This window comes from Macaca thibetana, chromosome 2 (genome assembly GCF_024542745.1).
Source record: "Macaca thibetana thibetana isolate TM-01 chromosome 2, ASM2454274v1, whole genome shotgun sequence".
NCBI classification, from domain to species: domain Eukaryota; kingdom Metazoa; phylum Chordata; class Mammalia; order Primates; family Cercopithecidae; genus Macaca; species Macaca thibetana.
This window is the reverse complement of record NC_065579.1, coordinates 76,463,534-76,478,922: the sequence shown is the minus strand read 5'-3', so window position 1 is coordinate 76,478,922 and position 15,389 is coordinate 76,463,534. Positions and strand designations below refer to the sequence as shown.

The 15,389-nt window shown below is 36.4% G+C and overlaps 1 protein-coding gene across 2 annotated transcripts in view; it reads left to right on the top strand.

The window, feature by feature from the left end:
- Nucleotides 1-14,171, top strand: part of SPATA16 (spermatogenesis associated 16) — a 261,852-nt gene extending 247,681 nt beyond the window's left edge. For both annotated transcript variants that reach the window (XM_050778289.1, XM_050778290.1), the window contains exon 11: nucleotides 13,835-14,171. In XM_050778289.1, the coding sequence (XP_050634246.1) occupies nucleotides 13,835-13,957 (123 nt within the window). In that variant the 3' untranslated portion in view covers nucleotides 13,958-14,171. The remainder of the gene's footprint in view (nucleotides 1-13,834) is intronic.
- Nucleotides 14,172-15,389: the final 1,218 nt, after the last annotated feature.

Genomic DNA, 15,389 nt, shown 5'->3' with positions numbered 1-15,389 from the left:
CCCAGCATTTTATTGCCTGTCTTTTATACATTAAGTTTTGCAATCCTTTATAATTCTGGAGAATAACAGAATAACAGCTTATACCACTTGGTAGCTAAATGAACCATAGGACATCTTCCATTCTGTATTGAAAGTGGGATTAATATGGAGTTCAGAGCAATTGACTTGTAGCTCATTCAGTCATTTATAGTGTACTCATTATACCTTTCATCTTTGGGAGAAGGGCAAAAACAAAAGTGCCTGTACATGCAGCTCTAAAGGAAGATATGGATCATTTATCCTTCTGATTATGATTTTCTTAAAATGATACCTGTGGAGAAGGGGACAAGACTGGAATCTAAAACACACACAAATTCCACAGCAAAATATACCCATGTCTCTCAGCATCATCAAAACTGAATTAAACTAATGTGTACTCTACCAAAATGACTTTCTGCTGGAGAATAGACTCTGGAGAGGAACATGAGAGGACTAGTGAGGAGTGTGGACATAGTGGACATATGTTGGAGAGATCCTAACTTAGATGTAGAATAAAGTAAGACCTATCTCTTATTACAAGAAATTTGAAAGGCTTTTAACTTCCAAAGACCTCTTATGGAAAGAAGGCCCCTTCAGCTGTACAATAGGTGATTCACTTTATCACATTGATAAAGGTATCTAGAAGCAACTGGTCAAACTGATTTGAGAAATGAAAGCACATCTTCCTAAGGCACAGGGGTCAAAATCATTTTTTAAAAACCTGTGATAGAGTATTTCTACTTTGAAGAATATGGAGCAGATGTGCTTTCCCCCATTCACCCCATTACATACAATTAAAATTCCTAGGTATGGCTGGGCATGGTGGCTCATGCCTGTAATCCCAGCACTTTGGGAGGCCAAGGTGGGCAGATCACCTGAGGTCAGGAGTTCGAGGCCAGCCTGGCCAACATAGAGTGAAACCCCATCTCTACTAAAAAAATACAAAAATTAGCTGGGTGTGGTGGCACATGCCTGTAGTCCCAGCTACTTGGGAAGCTGAGGCAGGAGAATCACTTGAACCCAGGAGGCGGAGGTTCCAGTGAGCCGAGATCATGCCACAGAACTCCAGTCTGGGTGACAGACCAAGACTCCGTCTCTCAAAAACAAAAAAACAAGGTATCCCAATCTTCCTATCCTAATAGGGTAGTGTCAGAGAAGAACAAATAGGGAGTCTAGACTTTTATCCCCAATAGGAAGCAAATCTCTCCTTTTCCTTCCCCATTCTTGCTGGTATGGTGTTGGATGAGACCTGGTAGAAAGTCAGGATTTTTAGCACCCAGCAATGGTAGTGAGTCTTCTCCCACAATGTCGTGTCAGTGAAAGCCATGTGGGAAACAGTGATAAAACATTCCTACCCTCCAAACCACGAAGGTATCAGTGGAAACCCAGTGAGGAGCTTGAACTCCCATCCCCAACCAGAAGTAATGAGAAGCCTCTCCATCAGGTGTTATGGAGGGTGAATTGGGAACCTGAACTTCTGTTTCCACGTGGAAGTAATGAGGCAGATCCCTCGTAACAAAATACCCAAAATGTCCAGACTTAAAAGATCACTCATCATACCAACAACTGGAAAGATCTCGAACTGAATGAAGAGAGATAATCAATGACTGCCAAAACAGAGATGTCAAATATATTAGAATTATTGACATTTTAGGCCGGGTGTAATGGTTCATGCCTGTAATCTCAACACTTTGGGAGGCCAAGGCAGGCAGATCACTTGAGACCAGGAGTTTGAGACCAGCCTGGCCATCATGGCAAAACTCCATCTTTACCAAAAATACAAAAATTAACAAGGCATGGTGGCACATGCCTGTAATCCCAGCTACTCAGGAGACTAAGGCAGGAGAATCGCTTGAACCCGGGAGGTGGAGGTTGCAATGAGGCGAGATCTTGTCATTGTACTCCAGCCTGGGCAATAGAGCGAGGCTCTGTCTCAAAAAAGGAAGAATTATCTGACATTTTAAAGCAGGCATTATAAAAATGCTTTAATGAGCAATTACAAACACATTTAAGTGAGAAAAATAGTCACAGCAAATAAACAGGAAGTATCAGCAAAGAAAGAGAAAGTATAAAGGAAAACTAAATAGAAATTTTAGAACTGAAAAAAAAAATAACAAACAAAAAATGTATTGGATGGACTCAATAGCAGAATGAAAGGGACAGAGGAAACAATCAGTGAAAGAACGATAGGACAATAAAAATTACCCAATCTTAGGCCAGGCACGGTGGCTTATGCCTGAATCCCAGCACTTTGGGAGGATGAGGCGGGCAGATCATGAGGTCAGGAGTTCGAGTCCAGCCTGGCCAACATAGTGAAACCCCATCTCTACCAAAAATACTAAAAATTAGCTGGGCATGGTGGCATGTGCCTGTAATCCCAGCTACTCAGGAGGCTGAGGGAGAATTGATTGAATCCAGGAGGCAGAGGTTGCAGTGAGCCGAGATCACACCATTGCACCCAAGCCCAGGTGACAGTGTGAGACTCCACCTCAAAAAAAAAAAAAAATTGCCTATTCTTAACAACAAAGAAAAAATAAACTAAAAAAAGCCTCTGGGGTCTGTAAGACTGTAACAACGGATCTAACATCCATGACATCAGAGTTTCAGAGGAAGAGTAAGAGCAGGCAGGATGAAAAACGTTCTCAAAGAAATAATGGCTGAAAACTTCCCAAATTTGGCAAAAGACAAAACTATAAATTTAAGAAGTTCAGTGGATATCAACTAGGATAAGCCCAAAGAAATTCATACCAGGATATATCATAGTCAAACTTCCGAAGACTATTAGCAAAAATATCTTAAAAGCAGCGAGAGGGAAATGATGCCTTATCCATACGAAAAAATAAATGACAATGGCTTTCTCATAAGAAACTATGGAGGCCAGTGGGAAGTGGCATAATATTTTTCAAGCACTGAAAGAAAAGAATTACCAATCCAATGCAAACATCTTTCAGGAATAATGAAGAAATTAAGACATTCTCAGATGAAGGAAAACTGAGAGAATTCATCATCAGAAAACCTACTCCAAAAGAAGAGTTAAATAAAGTTTTCTGAATAGAAAGGAATCAAAAGAAACACCTAGAAATATCAAAAAGCCTGAAAGAACACAGTAAGTAAAAGTATGACTAAAAATTATACACTTTTCTTCTCCTCTTCATCATATTTGGTGGGGGAAACAAAAATAATAACATTGCTTAATGTAGTTCTCAATTTATATAAAGGATTTAAGATAATTATAAATGGGAGAGGGTGAAGAGACAAAGAAAGAAATGATTCTATACTTCAAATTTAAAATGAACACACATACATATTTTACATAAACACATATAATGTAATATCTAGAGCAAATACTTAAAAAGCTATACAAAAGATATATCAAAAACTCTGGTTAAGTCAAAATGGAATTCTAAAAACTGTTTAAGTAACCTCAGAAAGGTAGGGGGATAAAACAGAAGCAACAACCAAAGAAAATAAAAATAAAATGGCAGACTAAGGTCTAACATACCAATAATTACAGTAAATTTAAGTGGCCTAAATACACTAATTGAAAGACAGAGACTGGCAAAATATTCAGAATATGACCCAAATATTCTGTCTACAAACTCACTTCAAATGTGATGACATAGAAAGTTTAAGGGTTAAAAGATATAAAAAGAAATATCATGTAAACTTTAACAAAAGGAAAGCAGTAGTTGTTATATTAATATCAGACAAAGGAGACTTCAAGCAAAGAAAGTTACCAGAGACAGGGAGGGATATGATATTCTATAACAATAAAAGTATCAATCCACCAAAAAGACAAAACAATTCTAAGTGTGTATGTGCAAACAACAGGGTCTGCAAAATATATGAAGCAAAAACCGATGGGACTAAAAAAAAAATAGACATGTCCACAATTATAGTTGGAGATTTCAACTGCCCTTTCTCAACAACTGATAGAACAACTAAACAGAAAATCAACAAGAATATACAATAACCCAATAACGCCATCAAGCAACAGAATCTAATCAACATTTATGTGCCCATGGAACATGCACCAAAATAAATACTATTCTGGATCATAACAAACTTAAACAAATTTCTAAAAACTGAAATCATAAAGAATGTGTTCTACAACTGCAATGGATGCAAACTAGAAGTCAATAACAGAAAAATCTCCAAATACTTGGATAGTTCATGGATCAAAAATGAAGTCTCAAGGGAAATATAAGAATATACTGAACTGAATAAAAATGACAATATAACATATCAAAATTTGTGGGATACAGGTAAAAGAGCAATGAGAGAAAAATTCATAGCACTAAATGCATATATTATAAAAGAAGAAACTATCTCAAATCAATAACTCAAGTCCAAGTTCAAAAACCTAGAAAAAGAAGGGCAAAATAAATACAAAGCAAGCAGAAGGAAGAAAACAATAAGGATTAAACTAGCAATCAATGGAAATGAAAACAGAAAAATAGAGAAAACCAATGCCACAAAGAAGTGGTTCTTTGAACGGGTTAGTAAAATTAAAAAAAAAAATCTAGCAAGACTAATGAATAAAAAAGGGAGAAGACACAAATCACCAATACCAGGAATGAAATGGAACATCACTACAGATGCTGCAGACAGTAAAAGGATAAGAGAATCTTTAGAACAATTCTACATATATAAATTTGACAACTTTGATGACATATACCAATTCCTGAAAAAACATGCTACCACCACTCACCCAATATAACATAGTTTCATTAACCCTCTAACTATTCATAATTATAAACTCCCCAGAAATCTCCAAGCCTAGATGGTTTCACTGGATGATTCTGCCACACATTTAAAGAATTAACACCAATTCTGCAGTTTCTTTCAGAGAATACAAGAGTAGCAAAGCCTTCCCAATTCATGTTATAAAACTAGTATTATCCTAATACCAAATCAGACAAAAATAGTACCAAAAAAATTTACAAACCAATAGCTCTCTTGAATATAGAGGCAAAAATCTTAATATTATTAACAAATAGAAATTAGCAATATGTTTAAAATTACATACCATAACTAAGTGGGATTTATCCCATAGATGCAAGGATGTTTGAATATTTCAAAATCAGTACAATCTACTATATAAACAGATTACACAAGAAAAATTACAAGATTATATAAACTGATGCAGAAAAAACATTGGACAAAATTGACACGCATTTATGATTTAAAAAATACTCAGAAAACTAGGGATAAAGGGGAAGCTCCTCAAATTGTTAAAGAGCATCTCCAAAAATTCTACAGTTAACATTACACTTAATAGTGAAAGAATAAAATCTTTCCCTCTAAAATCAGGAAGAGGGAAATGATATTAGCTTTCACCGCTCTTATTCAACATAGTGCTGGAAGTTCTAGCCATGGCATTAAGGCACAAAAAGGAAACAAAAGGCTTGTGAAACAGAAAGAAAGAAAGAAATCTGCCCTTCCCTATTTGCAGATAACATAATTGTCTACATAAAAATCCCCCCCAAAAAATGAGTTCAGCAACGTTGCAAGATACAAAACAAATGTACAAAACTCAGTTGTATTTTTATGTAATAGCAGTGATCAGGGACACTAAAATTTAAGACAGTATTATTTACAATTACACAAACAAATGAAATACTTTGGTGTGAATCTAGCAAAACATCTACAGGACTTGTATGCCTAAAATTACAAAACAGTGATGAAAGAAATCAAAGCTCTAAATAAATGGAGAGATATATCATGTTTATGGATTGAAAGATCTGACATAATATAGACATTGAACTCTCAAATTTGATATACAAGACTTTTTATATAGCTTCAGTAATCAACAATTTGTGTACTGGCGGATTAACACAAAGCTCAATGGAACAGAATAGAGAACCCAGAAATAAACCCATATATCCTCTGCTGATTTTTTTTATAAAGGAGTAAAAGCAATTCAGTAGAAGAAAAATAGCATTTTCAACAAATGATGCTGGAACATTTACACATCTGTAGACCAAAAATAAAAGAAAACCAAAACACAGCCTTGACCTAATCCTTATACTTCATACAAAAATTAACTCAAATTAGGTCATAGACTTAAAATGCGAAATATAAAACTATAAAACTTCTACAAAACAATAGGAAAAAATCTATGGGATTTTGGTCTATGCAAACTTCTTAGACTTGACACCAAAAGCACAATCCATAAAAGTTTAATTTATAAATTAGACTTCATCAAAATTAAAAACTTTATCTGTGGAAGGACTCTGTTTAAAAAAAAAAAAAAAGGATGATAAAAAAGCTCAGCATGAGAGAAAATACTTGCAAATCCCACATCCAACAAAAGACTAATCTATATACAGATTCTATAAAGAGCTCTCAAAATTCAGGAGTAAAAAAACCAGTCCAATTTGAAAATGACAAAAGATATGAACAGACATTCACCAGAGTGAATGACAAGTGAGCATGTTAAAACATGTTCAACATCACTAGCCATTAAGGAAATGCAAATTAAAACCACAATGAGATGTCACTACACACCTATTAAAATGGCTAAAATGAGCAATAATGACAATACTAAATGCTGGTAAGGACACAGAGAAATTAGATCACTAATACATTACTAATGTGATGTAAAATGGCACAACCACTGTGGAAAATAATATGACAGTTTTGGGCGCGGTGGCTCATGCCTGTAATCCCAGCACTTTGGGAGGCCAAGGCGGGCAGATCACGAGGTCAGGAGATCAAGACCATCCTAGCTAACACGGTGAAACCCCATCTCTACTAAAAAATACAGAAAATTAGTTAGGCGTAGTGGTAGGCACCTTTAGTCCCAGTTACTCGGGAGGCTGAGGCGGGAGAATGGTGTGAACCTGGGAGGTGGAGGTTGCGGTGAGCAGGAGATTGCGCCACTGCACTCCAGCCTGGGTGACAGAGTGAGACTCCGTCTCAAAAATAAATAAATAAATAAATAAATAAATAAATAAAACTAAATATAACCTAGGGATAACATCACTATTATAAAGCCTAAGATCAGTGCTTGAGATATTTGGCAGATGCTGCACCTGATCAGCTGGCACCACCCGGACAGATAAACTGGCTCATCTGACCTTGTGGCCTCCACCCAGAACTGACTCAGCACAAGACAGCTTCAACTCCCTTTGATTTCATTTCCAATCCAACCAATCAGCACTACTGAAAAAAAAATATATATATATATATGCATCTCCCATATAACCTAGAAATTGCCCTCCTGGGCTTTTATCCCAGAAAAATAAAGACTTATGTTCAAACAAAGACCTGTATACAAATGTTTATAACTTATTTTACAATAGCCCAAATTATTGTAACTTATTTTACAATAACCCCAAACTGGAAATAATCTAACTATCCTTTAAAGCATGAATGGTTAAACAAACTGGTTAATTCATACCATGGAATATTAGTCAGTGATAAAAAGAAGTACACTATTGATACAACAACCTGAATAAATCTCCAGAGAAGTGTAGCGTTATATACTATATAATTCCATTTAGATAACCTTCTTGCAATAACAAAATTATATAAATAAAGAACCTATGGCCAGGCACGGTGGCTCACTTCTAATCCCAGCACTTTGGGAGGCTGATGCAGGCAGATCACTTGAGGCCAGGAGTTCGAGACCAACCTGAGCAACATGGCAAAACCCCGTCTCTACCAAAAATACAAAAACTAGCCTACTGTGGTGGCACATGCCTGTAATCCCAGCTACTCAGGACGCTGAGGCAAGAGAATCACTTGAACCCAAGAGGCAGAGGTTACTGTGAGCCGAGACTATGCCGATTGGGTGACAGAGCGAGACTGTCTCAAAAAAAAAAAAAAGAACTTACTATTGTATTAGTGGTTGCCAGGGCTTAAGAAGAAGTTAGGGACCAGGAGGAAAACGGATGGCTATAAAAAGGCAACACGAGAGATCTTCGTGGTAATAGAACTGTTCCGTGTCTTGACTGTATCAATGTCAATATCCTGGCTATAGTATTCTACAGTTTGGCAAGATATTACCACTGACGGACACTGGGTAAAAATTATGCTGGGTCTTACTGAGTTACTTTTTACTGATGTGTGTGAATCCTCAATTATCTCAAAACAAAAGTTTAATTTAATAATATATATTCAAACCTTCAGATAAATCTTACCAAAATGAATTTTTTTAAAACTATGATACATGGTACCTCAGCCTGTTCAGGCTGCTATAATAAAATGCCATAGACTGGGTAGCTTATGAACAACAGAAATTTATTTTTCATCATTCTAGAGGCTGGAAAATCAAGGCAGTGGCAGACTCAGTGTCCACTGAAGGCCCCTTTTCTGGTTCATAGATGGTGCCTTCTAGCTGTGTCTTCACATGGTGGACAGAGCAAACAAGTTCCCTTGGGCCTCTTTTCATAAGGGCACTAATGCCATTCACGAGAGCTCCATTCTTGTGACCTAATCACCTCCCAAAGATCTTATATTCTAATACTATCACTTTGGGAGTTAGAATTTCAACGTATGAATTTGGGGGCACATAGACATTCAGACCATAACACATAGTTTCCTGGACTATCTGATAGCAAAATTTCATAAGAGTTTCTAACTCTATATTAAACACACTGAAAAGACTTATCATTATGGGTATTTTCAAGAGCTGGTGATATAGTTTGGCTTTTTTTTTTTTTTGCATGTTTTATAAAATCTCAGGGGTAGGTATCCCAGATTTTTATGTTACACTCTTATGACAAAAAACTAAATAATATACCAAATTCACTAAATGAAAAAGGAAAACCTTAGGGGCTTGTCTGTCTGTTTGAATACTAGCCCAAAGCTAAAGGAAACTGCTGTATTATGAATAGTAGAAACAACTCCGTTTCAGAAACTAAGTTTATTTTAGAAATTAATTTCAAGCCTATTTGAAAACAACTGTAATTCTAATAAGAATTAAAATTCAAACCATTTTGGATGATAAATATTTAAAAGCTCTTGGTCTGGAAATAAAACTGAAACAGAGCAAAGAAACTAATGTTATCAAATCCACTGTGGTGGGGTGAAATGTCTGTTTTGCCGAGATGATTTTGGTCCAAACTGCTAATCACTGAAACACATTCCCATTCTGTAACTACCACTATAGTCATATAAGCCTGATATTTATTCCTGATGAATTTTATTTCTATTTCCTCAACTTTCTTCTTTAAAAAAATCTTTTAAAGCTTTAATTAAAAAAATTATTTGAGCACTCAATTCCTGAGGCATGAACATGTGCAAGCAAACCCATATAAACACACCTAATCCTCTCTCCTTGATTCAGACTACATGAAATTTAATAGGAAGCCTAAATTCAAGCCCAGCATCTTCCTTCTCAGTATAATTTACTTGTTCATTCATGTTTGAGATCAACTTCTTCTCACAGCCATTACTGGCAAGAGAGAAGCCTGGTTCCCAAGGTATACACTACGCCTGTGCCAAGGGGCATCAACCACGTAGGGAACATCAGTGGGAAATGAGTTTCAGAAAAGATCAAAGTCATGTTTGAGGGGAAAATTATAACTTAATTGCTCTTCCCTTCACTTTATGGCTTAGTAGTTATATTCAGATGCTAGGACTGCCATAGCAAAGTACCAAAAACTGAAGGGCTTAAATAACAGAAATGTATTGTTTCACAATTCTGGAGCGTAAGAATCTGAAATTAGTGTCTTCAAGGTTGGGTCCTCCAAGGGCTGTGAAGAAGGAACTGTTCCATGCCTCTCCCCTAGTTTCTGGTGATTTGCTGGCATTCTTTATTGTACCTTGGCTTGTGGGGGCATCACCCCAATCTCTGCCTTCCTCTTCACATGGTATTCTTCCTGTGTGTGCATCTGTCTCCAAATGTCCCTGTTTTATAATGACACCAGTCATTTTGGATTAGGGCCTGCCCTAAGGACCTCATTTTAACTTGATTAGCTATGTAAATACCTCCAGATAAGGCCACATTCAAAAGTACTGGGTACTTTAACACGTAAATTGAGAGGGGGACACGATTCAGCCCATAATAGTAGTGTTTAAATGTGAATTAAAAGGCGTTGAGAAACTGGCTGATGACAATTTCTTTACTCTTTGATATGGGTTATGAACAACAGTCATATGATGGGTCAGAACCTGCCCTCCGACAGAGATAGTTCGTTCCCCTCCATCATTAGACAGCCTAAAATTCTCTGCAAGCTCATTTGGTCTAATGTCCATATCACTGTAATGTCAAGTCAGCATTGGCACATATATACACACACAAAAATGTTATCTGCCCATTTTGCAAAGGGAAAGTTAGACCCAGAATGACCAAGTAGCCTATCTGATACAGTTAAGCAAGTAGATTCTGTACCAAAGAGAGTCTAATAAAGCCTCTGCTTCAAAAACTGTGTACTTTCTTGTGTACTTTCTTGTGTACTTACATATTTCTTTGTATTTTATTTTCCCAAGGGCTTTACAGAAATTTCTATCATTTGCAATCTGTTCTTCTAGTTATATGAATCTATTTTCTCTTTAACCAGCATTTTTCTTTCCTTGACATAAAAAAAAAAAAAGAAAAGAAAAGAAAGAACCAGTTTTTCTAAAAAACATGTTGCAGCTCTCCTACACGTCAGTAAATATAGAAGCTAAAATTGACTTACTTTGCGGCATATTGTGTCATTCATCTAATGGTGTAATCTAAGAGAATAACCTCTGATTTGAAAATGTGAGTACTCATTTTTAGGACTGGACTACTTGGATCTGATATGGTTGTAAGTCACGGAATTTTATGACCAGATGTGTCTTTGGAAATTATCCAAGCCAATCCTCTTTTAATACCAACTGTTGGTGAAAACTGAAGTTCAGAAAGGCCAAGTAATTTCCCTGGGGTCACAGAGCAGGGTTAGAAGCCAACCCGAGAGCAGAATTCAACATTCCTGCTGACTCCTCATCCAGTGCCCTTTCTACTCCTGGCTGTTTCAAGTATACAGGCAACACCTTGTCGTAACCTTGCTTGTCTTGACAGTCTCAAAGCTAAACAATGGTAAAAGAATGGTGGCATGAGAAATAAACAAGTGTTTATTTAATTTATAGAGGAAAAGAAGGCCTTCTGATATCCTTCATTCCAGGTATCACTTAAATATGGAAAAAACACATGGTTTTCTGAATCTCTTCAACTCTTTTATCAGAGAGTAGGATTACTGAGGGTCTACAATATCCTAGGTTTTGGAAATAGTGGACAACATGGACCTGGTCCCTGCCTTATGGAGCTGAAAGTCCAGATGAGAAGACAGATATTATATAAATCATTATAAACAATTAAGTTTAAAAATTATGATATCTGAAGAGATGAAAAAATGTTACTGAGACAAACAACTTGGCCTCGGTTCTAAAGGAAGACTTCCCTGAGGCATTGATGTTTGACCTGAAATCCAGAGGATATGTAAGTGTTCTAATGGACATGTTCCATTAGGAAGATGGAGGGGACATAGAACAGTGCATGGCTGTGCTCAGATAATTGAGAGATATCCCCCATAGCTAAAGCAGATGGATTGATATTAGTGCCAGAGATGCAAGTGAAACCTGATAACCCAGGTATACAGGTGTATAGACCATGGTAAGAGTTTAGAAATCCATTTAATGGGCCGGGCGCGGTGGCTCAAGCCTGTAATCCCAGCACTTTGGGAGGCCGAGACGGGTGGATCACGAGGTCAGGAGATCGAGACCATCCTGGCTAACACAGTGAAACCCTGTCTCTACTAAAAAATACAAAAAACTAGCCGGGCGAGGTGGCGGGCGCCTGTAGTCCCAGCTACTCGGGAGGCTGAGGCAGGAGAATGGCGGGAACCCGGGAGGCGGAGCTTGCAGTGAGCCGAGATCTGGTCACTGCGCTCCAGCCTGGGCGACAGAGCAAGACTCCGTCTCAAAAAAAAAAAAAGAAAAAGAAAAAAAAAGAAATCCATTTAATGTAATTTGAGCAAGGGAAAGATGTGAGATCAGATTTATCTGTTTAAAAGTTCATTCTGGTATCTTTATGAGATGGATTAAAAGCACAGGAGGGAGACAGGCCAGGTAGGAGATGAACATACAGGCCAGATACAGCACACACATAATATGTGGTCTGGACCTGCCCAGTTAATTCAGCAGAATTCTTTTTTTCCAGTGACACATCTTGTGTTTCTTGTCTTTTTAAAATAAAATGCAAACCTGTTACTAAATACTACTCTTAATGAATACAATTGTTTTTAAAAGACAGCAGATACCTGATGGATATTTAAAAACAATTATTTCACTGTCTTATTGAAGGAAGCTTTTTTACTGCATTAGAAATGTAATTTTAAAGTATATTTGGGCTAATTGCAAATATTCTCATTGTAAAGAGCTTTGATTTAAATAATATATTGTCAGTACAAATAATGTGAATGAATCATCAACTCAACTATTGAAGTAATGGTAAGCTGCCATCCATTGTATTTGCACTGATTGTGCTCCATGTTAATTTTTAAATGTCTTACTTTGGTGAAAATCAGATATTGTGTATGTATGTGTGTGTGTGTGTGTGTGCGCGCGCGCATGTGTGTGTATGGAATACATAGAATAATGCATTGACTTCATGGAGGAATCCAAGAATATTCTGTCAAATGATTTTGATGTGTCCTGCAGTGATCAGACATCATAAAAAACAATGTGCTTTTTAAAAATGTACCTGAAATAGTTTTTACAAGAGTTTCAAAAAGAATGGTTTTCATATAAATAATTTATCTTGTTTTCTTAAAGAAAACAATGGACAGTTTATATCACTAGTATGATATAAGATCTAAGCATAACATATGGATGAGTGCTACCATTTATTATTCTCTTTTTGACAATCTGAATCATCCTTTGGATATTACTCTGAATGATAAATCAAGCAATTTAAAAGTGGAACTCAAAATTGGAAAATTGAAGTTGTAAGTGCTTTTATCTTAAGTAGATGATACGTTCACGTACCTTGAATAGTAAGTGCTCTATAGCTTTGAGTTAACTTTATGACAATGAGCTCTTCAGTGAGTAATGTTAGGCTAATACAATATGCAGGTCCTAGGAGTCAGGGTTAAGTATGAATTATATATCTACTGACTTTCATGAGAACTCAATTCAGCATATGTGTAAACTTTTATTCTATAGTTTTTTTCTGACAAACAGTATGATACATTCTATCAACTGCCATTGAATAATTGTAAGTTTTCTTTGAAGAAAGACTAACTCTTTTTCAAGAATTGTTGTGTCTATCATTATTTTATCTTATTCCCTGGAGTGTGGCATTTTTTAAGAGAATACATTCTTTCAGAAGTTCATTTTGATTGAAAGGAGAAATGATTCTTGCCAAGACTATACAAATATTCATTTTTCTCCCTTGTTGGTTAGGGGCATCTAAATGCTAGAATCTCTGGCTTTGAGGGAAGTAAGTTTGTTTGTTTGTTTTCACTCTTACTGTTGGCAAAGGAGATGGAGAAAAGGCTTGCCATGGATTAATCTTTTACCGTTCACTTTCTTTTGAAATCCCTGGTTTTACTGACCATTAAAAACTGCATGGTGACAGTAATCCCCATTTCCATTCCAATAGCTTGGACCAAGTGATAAAGCAAACTCCTGTGCTTCTGCTTTGCGTTAAGTTAGTAAAACAGGGGGACCTGTAATGGAAACAGAAGGAGGCTTTTGTGTTTAATCATTTCTGTTTCTGCCAGTTCTGTTCCAACATGGATTTGTATGTGCCATTTATTTTAAATACCTCACCATTTTTTATAAGTATACAAAACCCAGGATACCAACAACAAATCTTGTTGCATCTGTTTATTTCTTCTAGGTTGGACAAATTGAAGATTTTCTATACCAATTAGAGGACAGTTTCTTAAAAACTAAAAAACTGAGAATGGCTCGAAGGCAAAAAACAAAAATGAAGCGACTTCAAATTGTTCAGCAAAGCTAGTCATTAGGGAGCAGGCACTACCACTAACACATCCCAGAAGAGGAGGCAAGGGCACCCATCCCAGTGCCCACCTAGCACTGTGACAGCTGGATAACAAAAACTTGTCACCAAAAGAAAGAGGTGGTATTCCCCTCAGTTCATCTTTACCGAAGACACTCTATGCTTCATTAATCTCAACTGACAGCAATAAATATTCTCAGCAAGTTTGACTTGACTTTTGTTCAGATTTTTCTTGTTTAAAGAGCTTATAAAATAACCATTGATACCTCTTTCACTGCCTTGATCTTTCAAAATGGATGAAGGTATACCAGGTCTACCCAATAATGTTTATAGTATACATCTATAATCATGGGCATTCATTAAGAATTATTCACGGGCCACCTACAGATATAGAAAACAATATAAATGCAAAATTGAACTTATAAAAGTTATAATGTACTTTCCCAACTCTTATAACGATAGTCATACATGGTATGGCGGCTGACATCAGTTAAGTCTTCTCATTAAGTGGTTGTTTTCCTCTAGATCCTTTATGTTGTATTTTCTCTGCCCCTTAAGCTATGCAACACAAATTTGACAAGGTAGTCAAGTTTGCACATGTTTGACAAGGTAGTGAGTTGATAGCCATCACTGAAGACCTCAACTGATGCCAACAAAAAGATTTGAGAATAGAATAAGGAGGAAGAGCCCAGATCCTGAGTAAAATAGGAAAACATATTTTGTTTAATAGTGAAAAATAAATAGAATTTTGAAATACATTGATAAAAGCTCAAAAAATAAAATGAAACCAATCAAAATTTCCCAGCAGAAGTAATAGACTAAATGATTTATGACAGTTTATCTAATCTTAACCTAATAACATACAAAAATGTATAATATTAAAGCTAGAGGCATCATACTACTGGATTTCAAAATAGATTACAAAGCTATAGTAACCAAAACAGCATGGTACTAGCACAAAAACAGCACATTGACCAATGAAATAGGATACAGAGCCCTAAAATAAAACAGCACATTGACCAATGAAATAAGATACAGAGCCCTAAAATAAACCCACACATTTATGGTCAATTGACTTTTGACAAAGGTGCCAAGAATACACAACGAGGAAAGGATGATCTCTTCAGTGAAAGGCATTGGTAACATTGGATATCCACATGCAGAAAAGTAAAAATGGACCCTTGTTCCACTCCTTATACAAGAATCAACTCAAAACGGGTTAAAGACTTAAATGTAAGATCTGCAATTGTAAAACTACTAGTAGGGAATATAGAAGGGAAGCTCCATAATATTGGTCTGGGCTGCAATTTCTTAAGAGCCCAAAAGCACATATAATGAAAGCAAAAATAAACAACTGGGATTGCATCAAACTAAAGAGTTTTTGCACAGCAAAGGAAACGATTAACAGAATGAAGAGACAACCCACAGATTG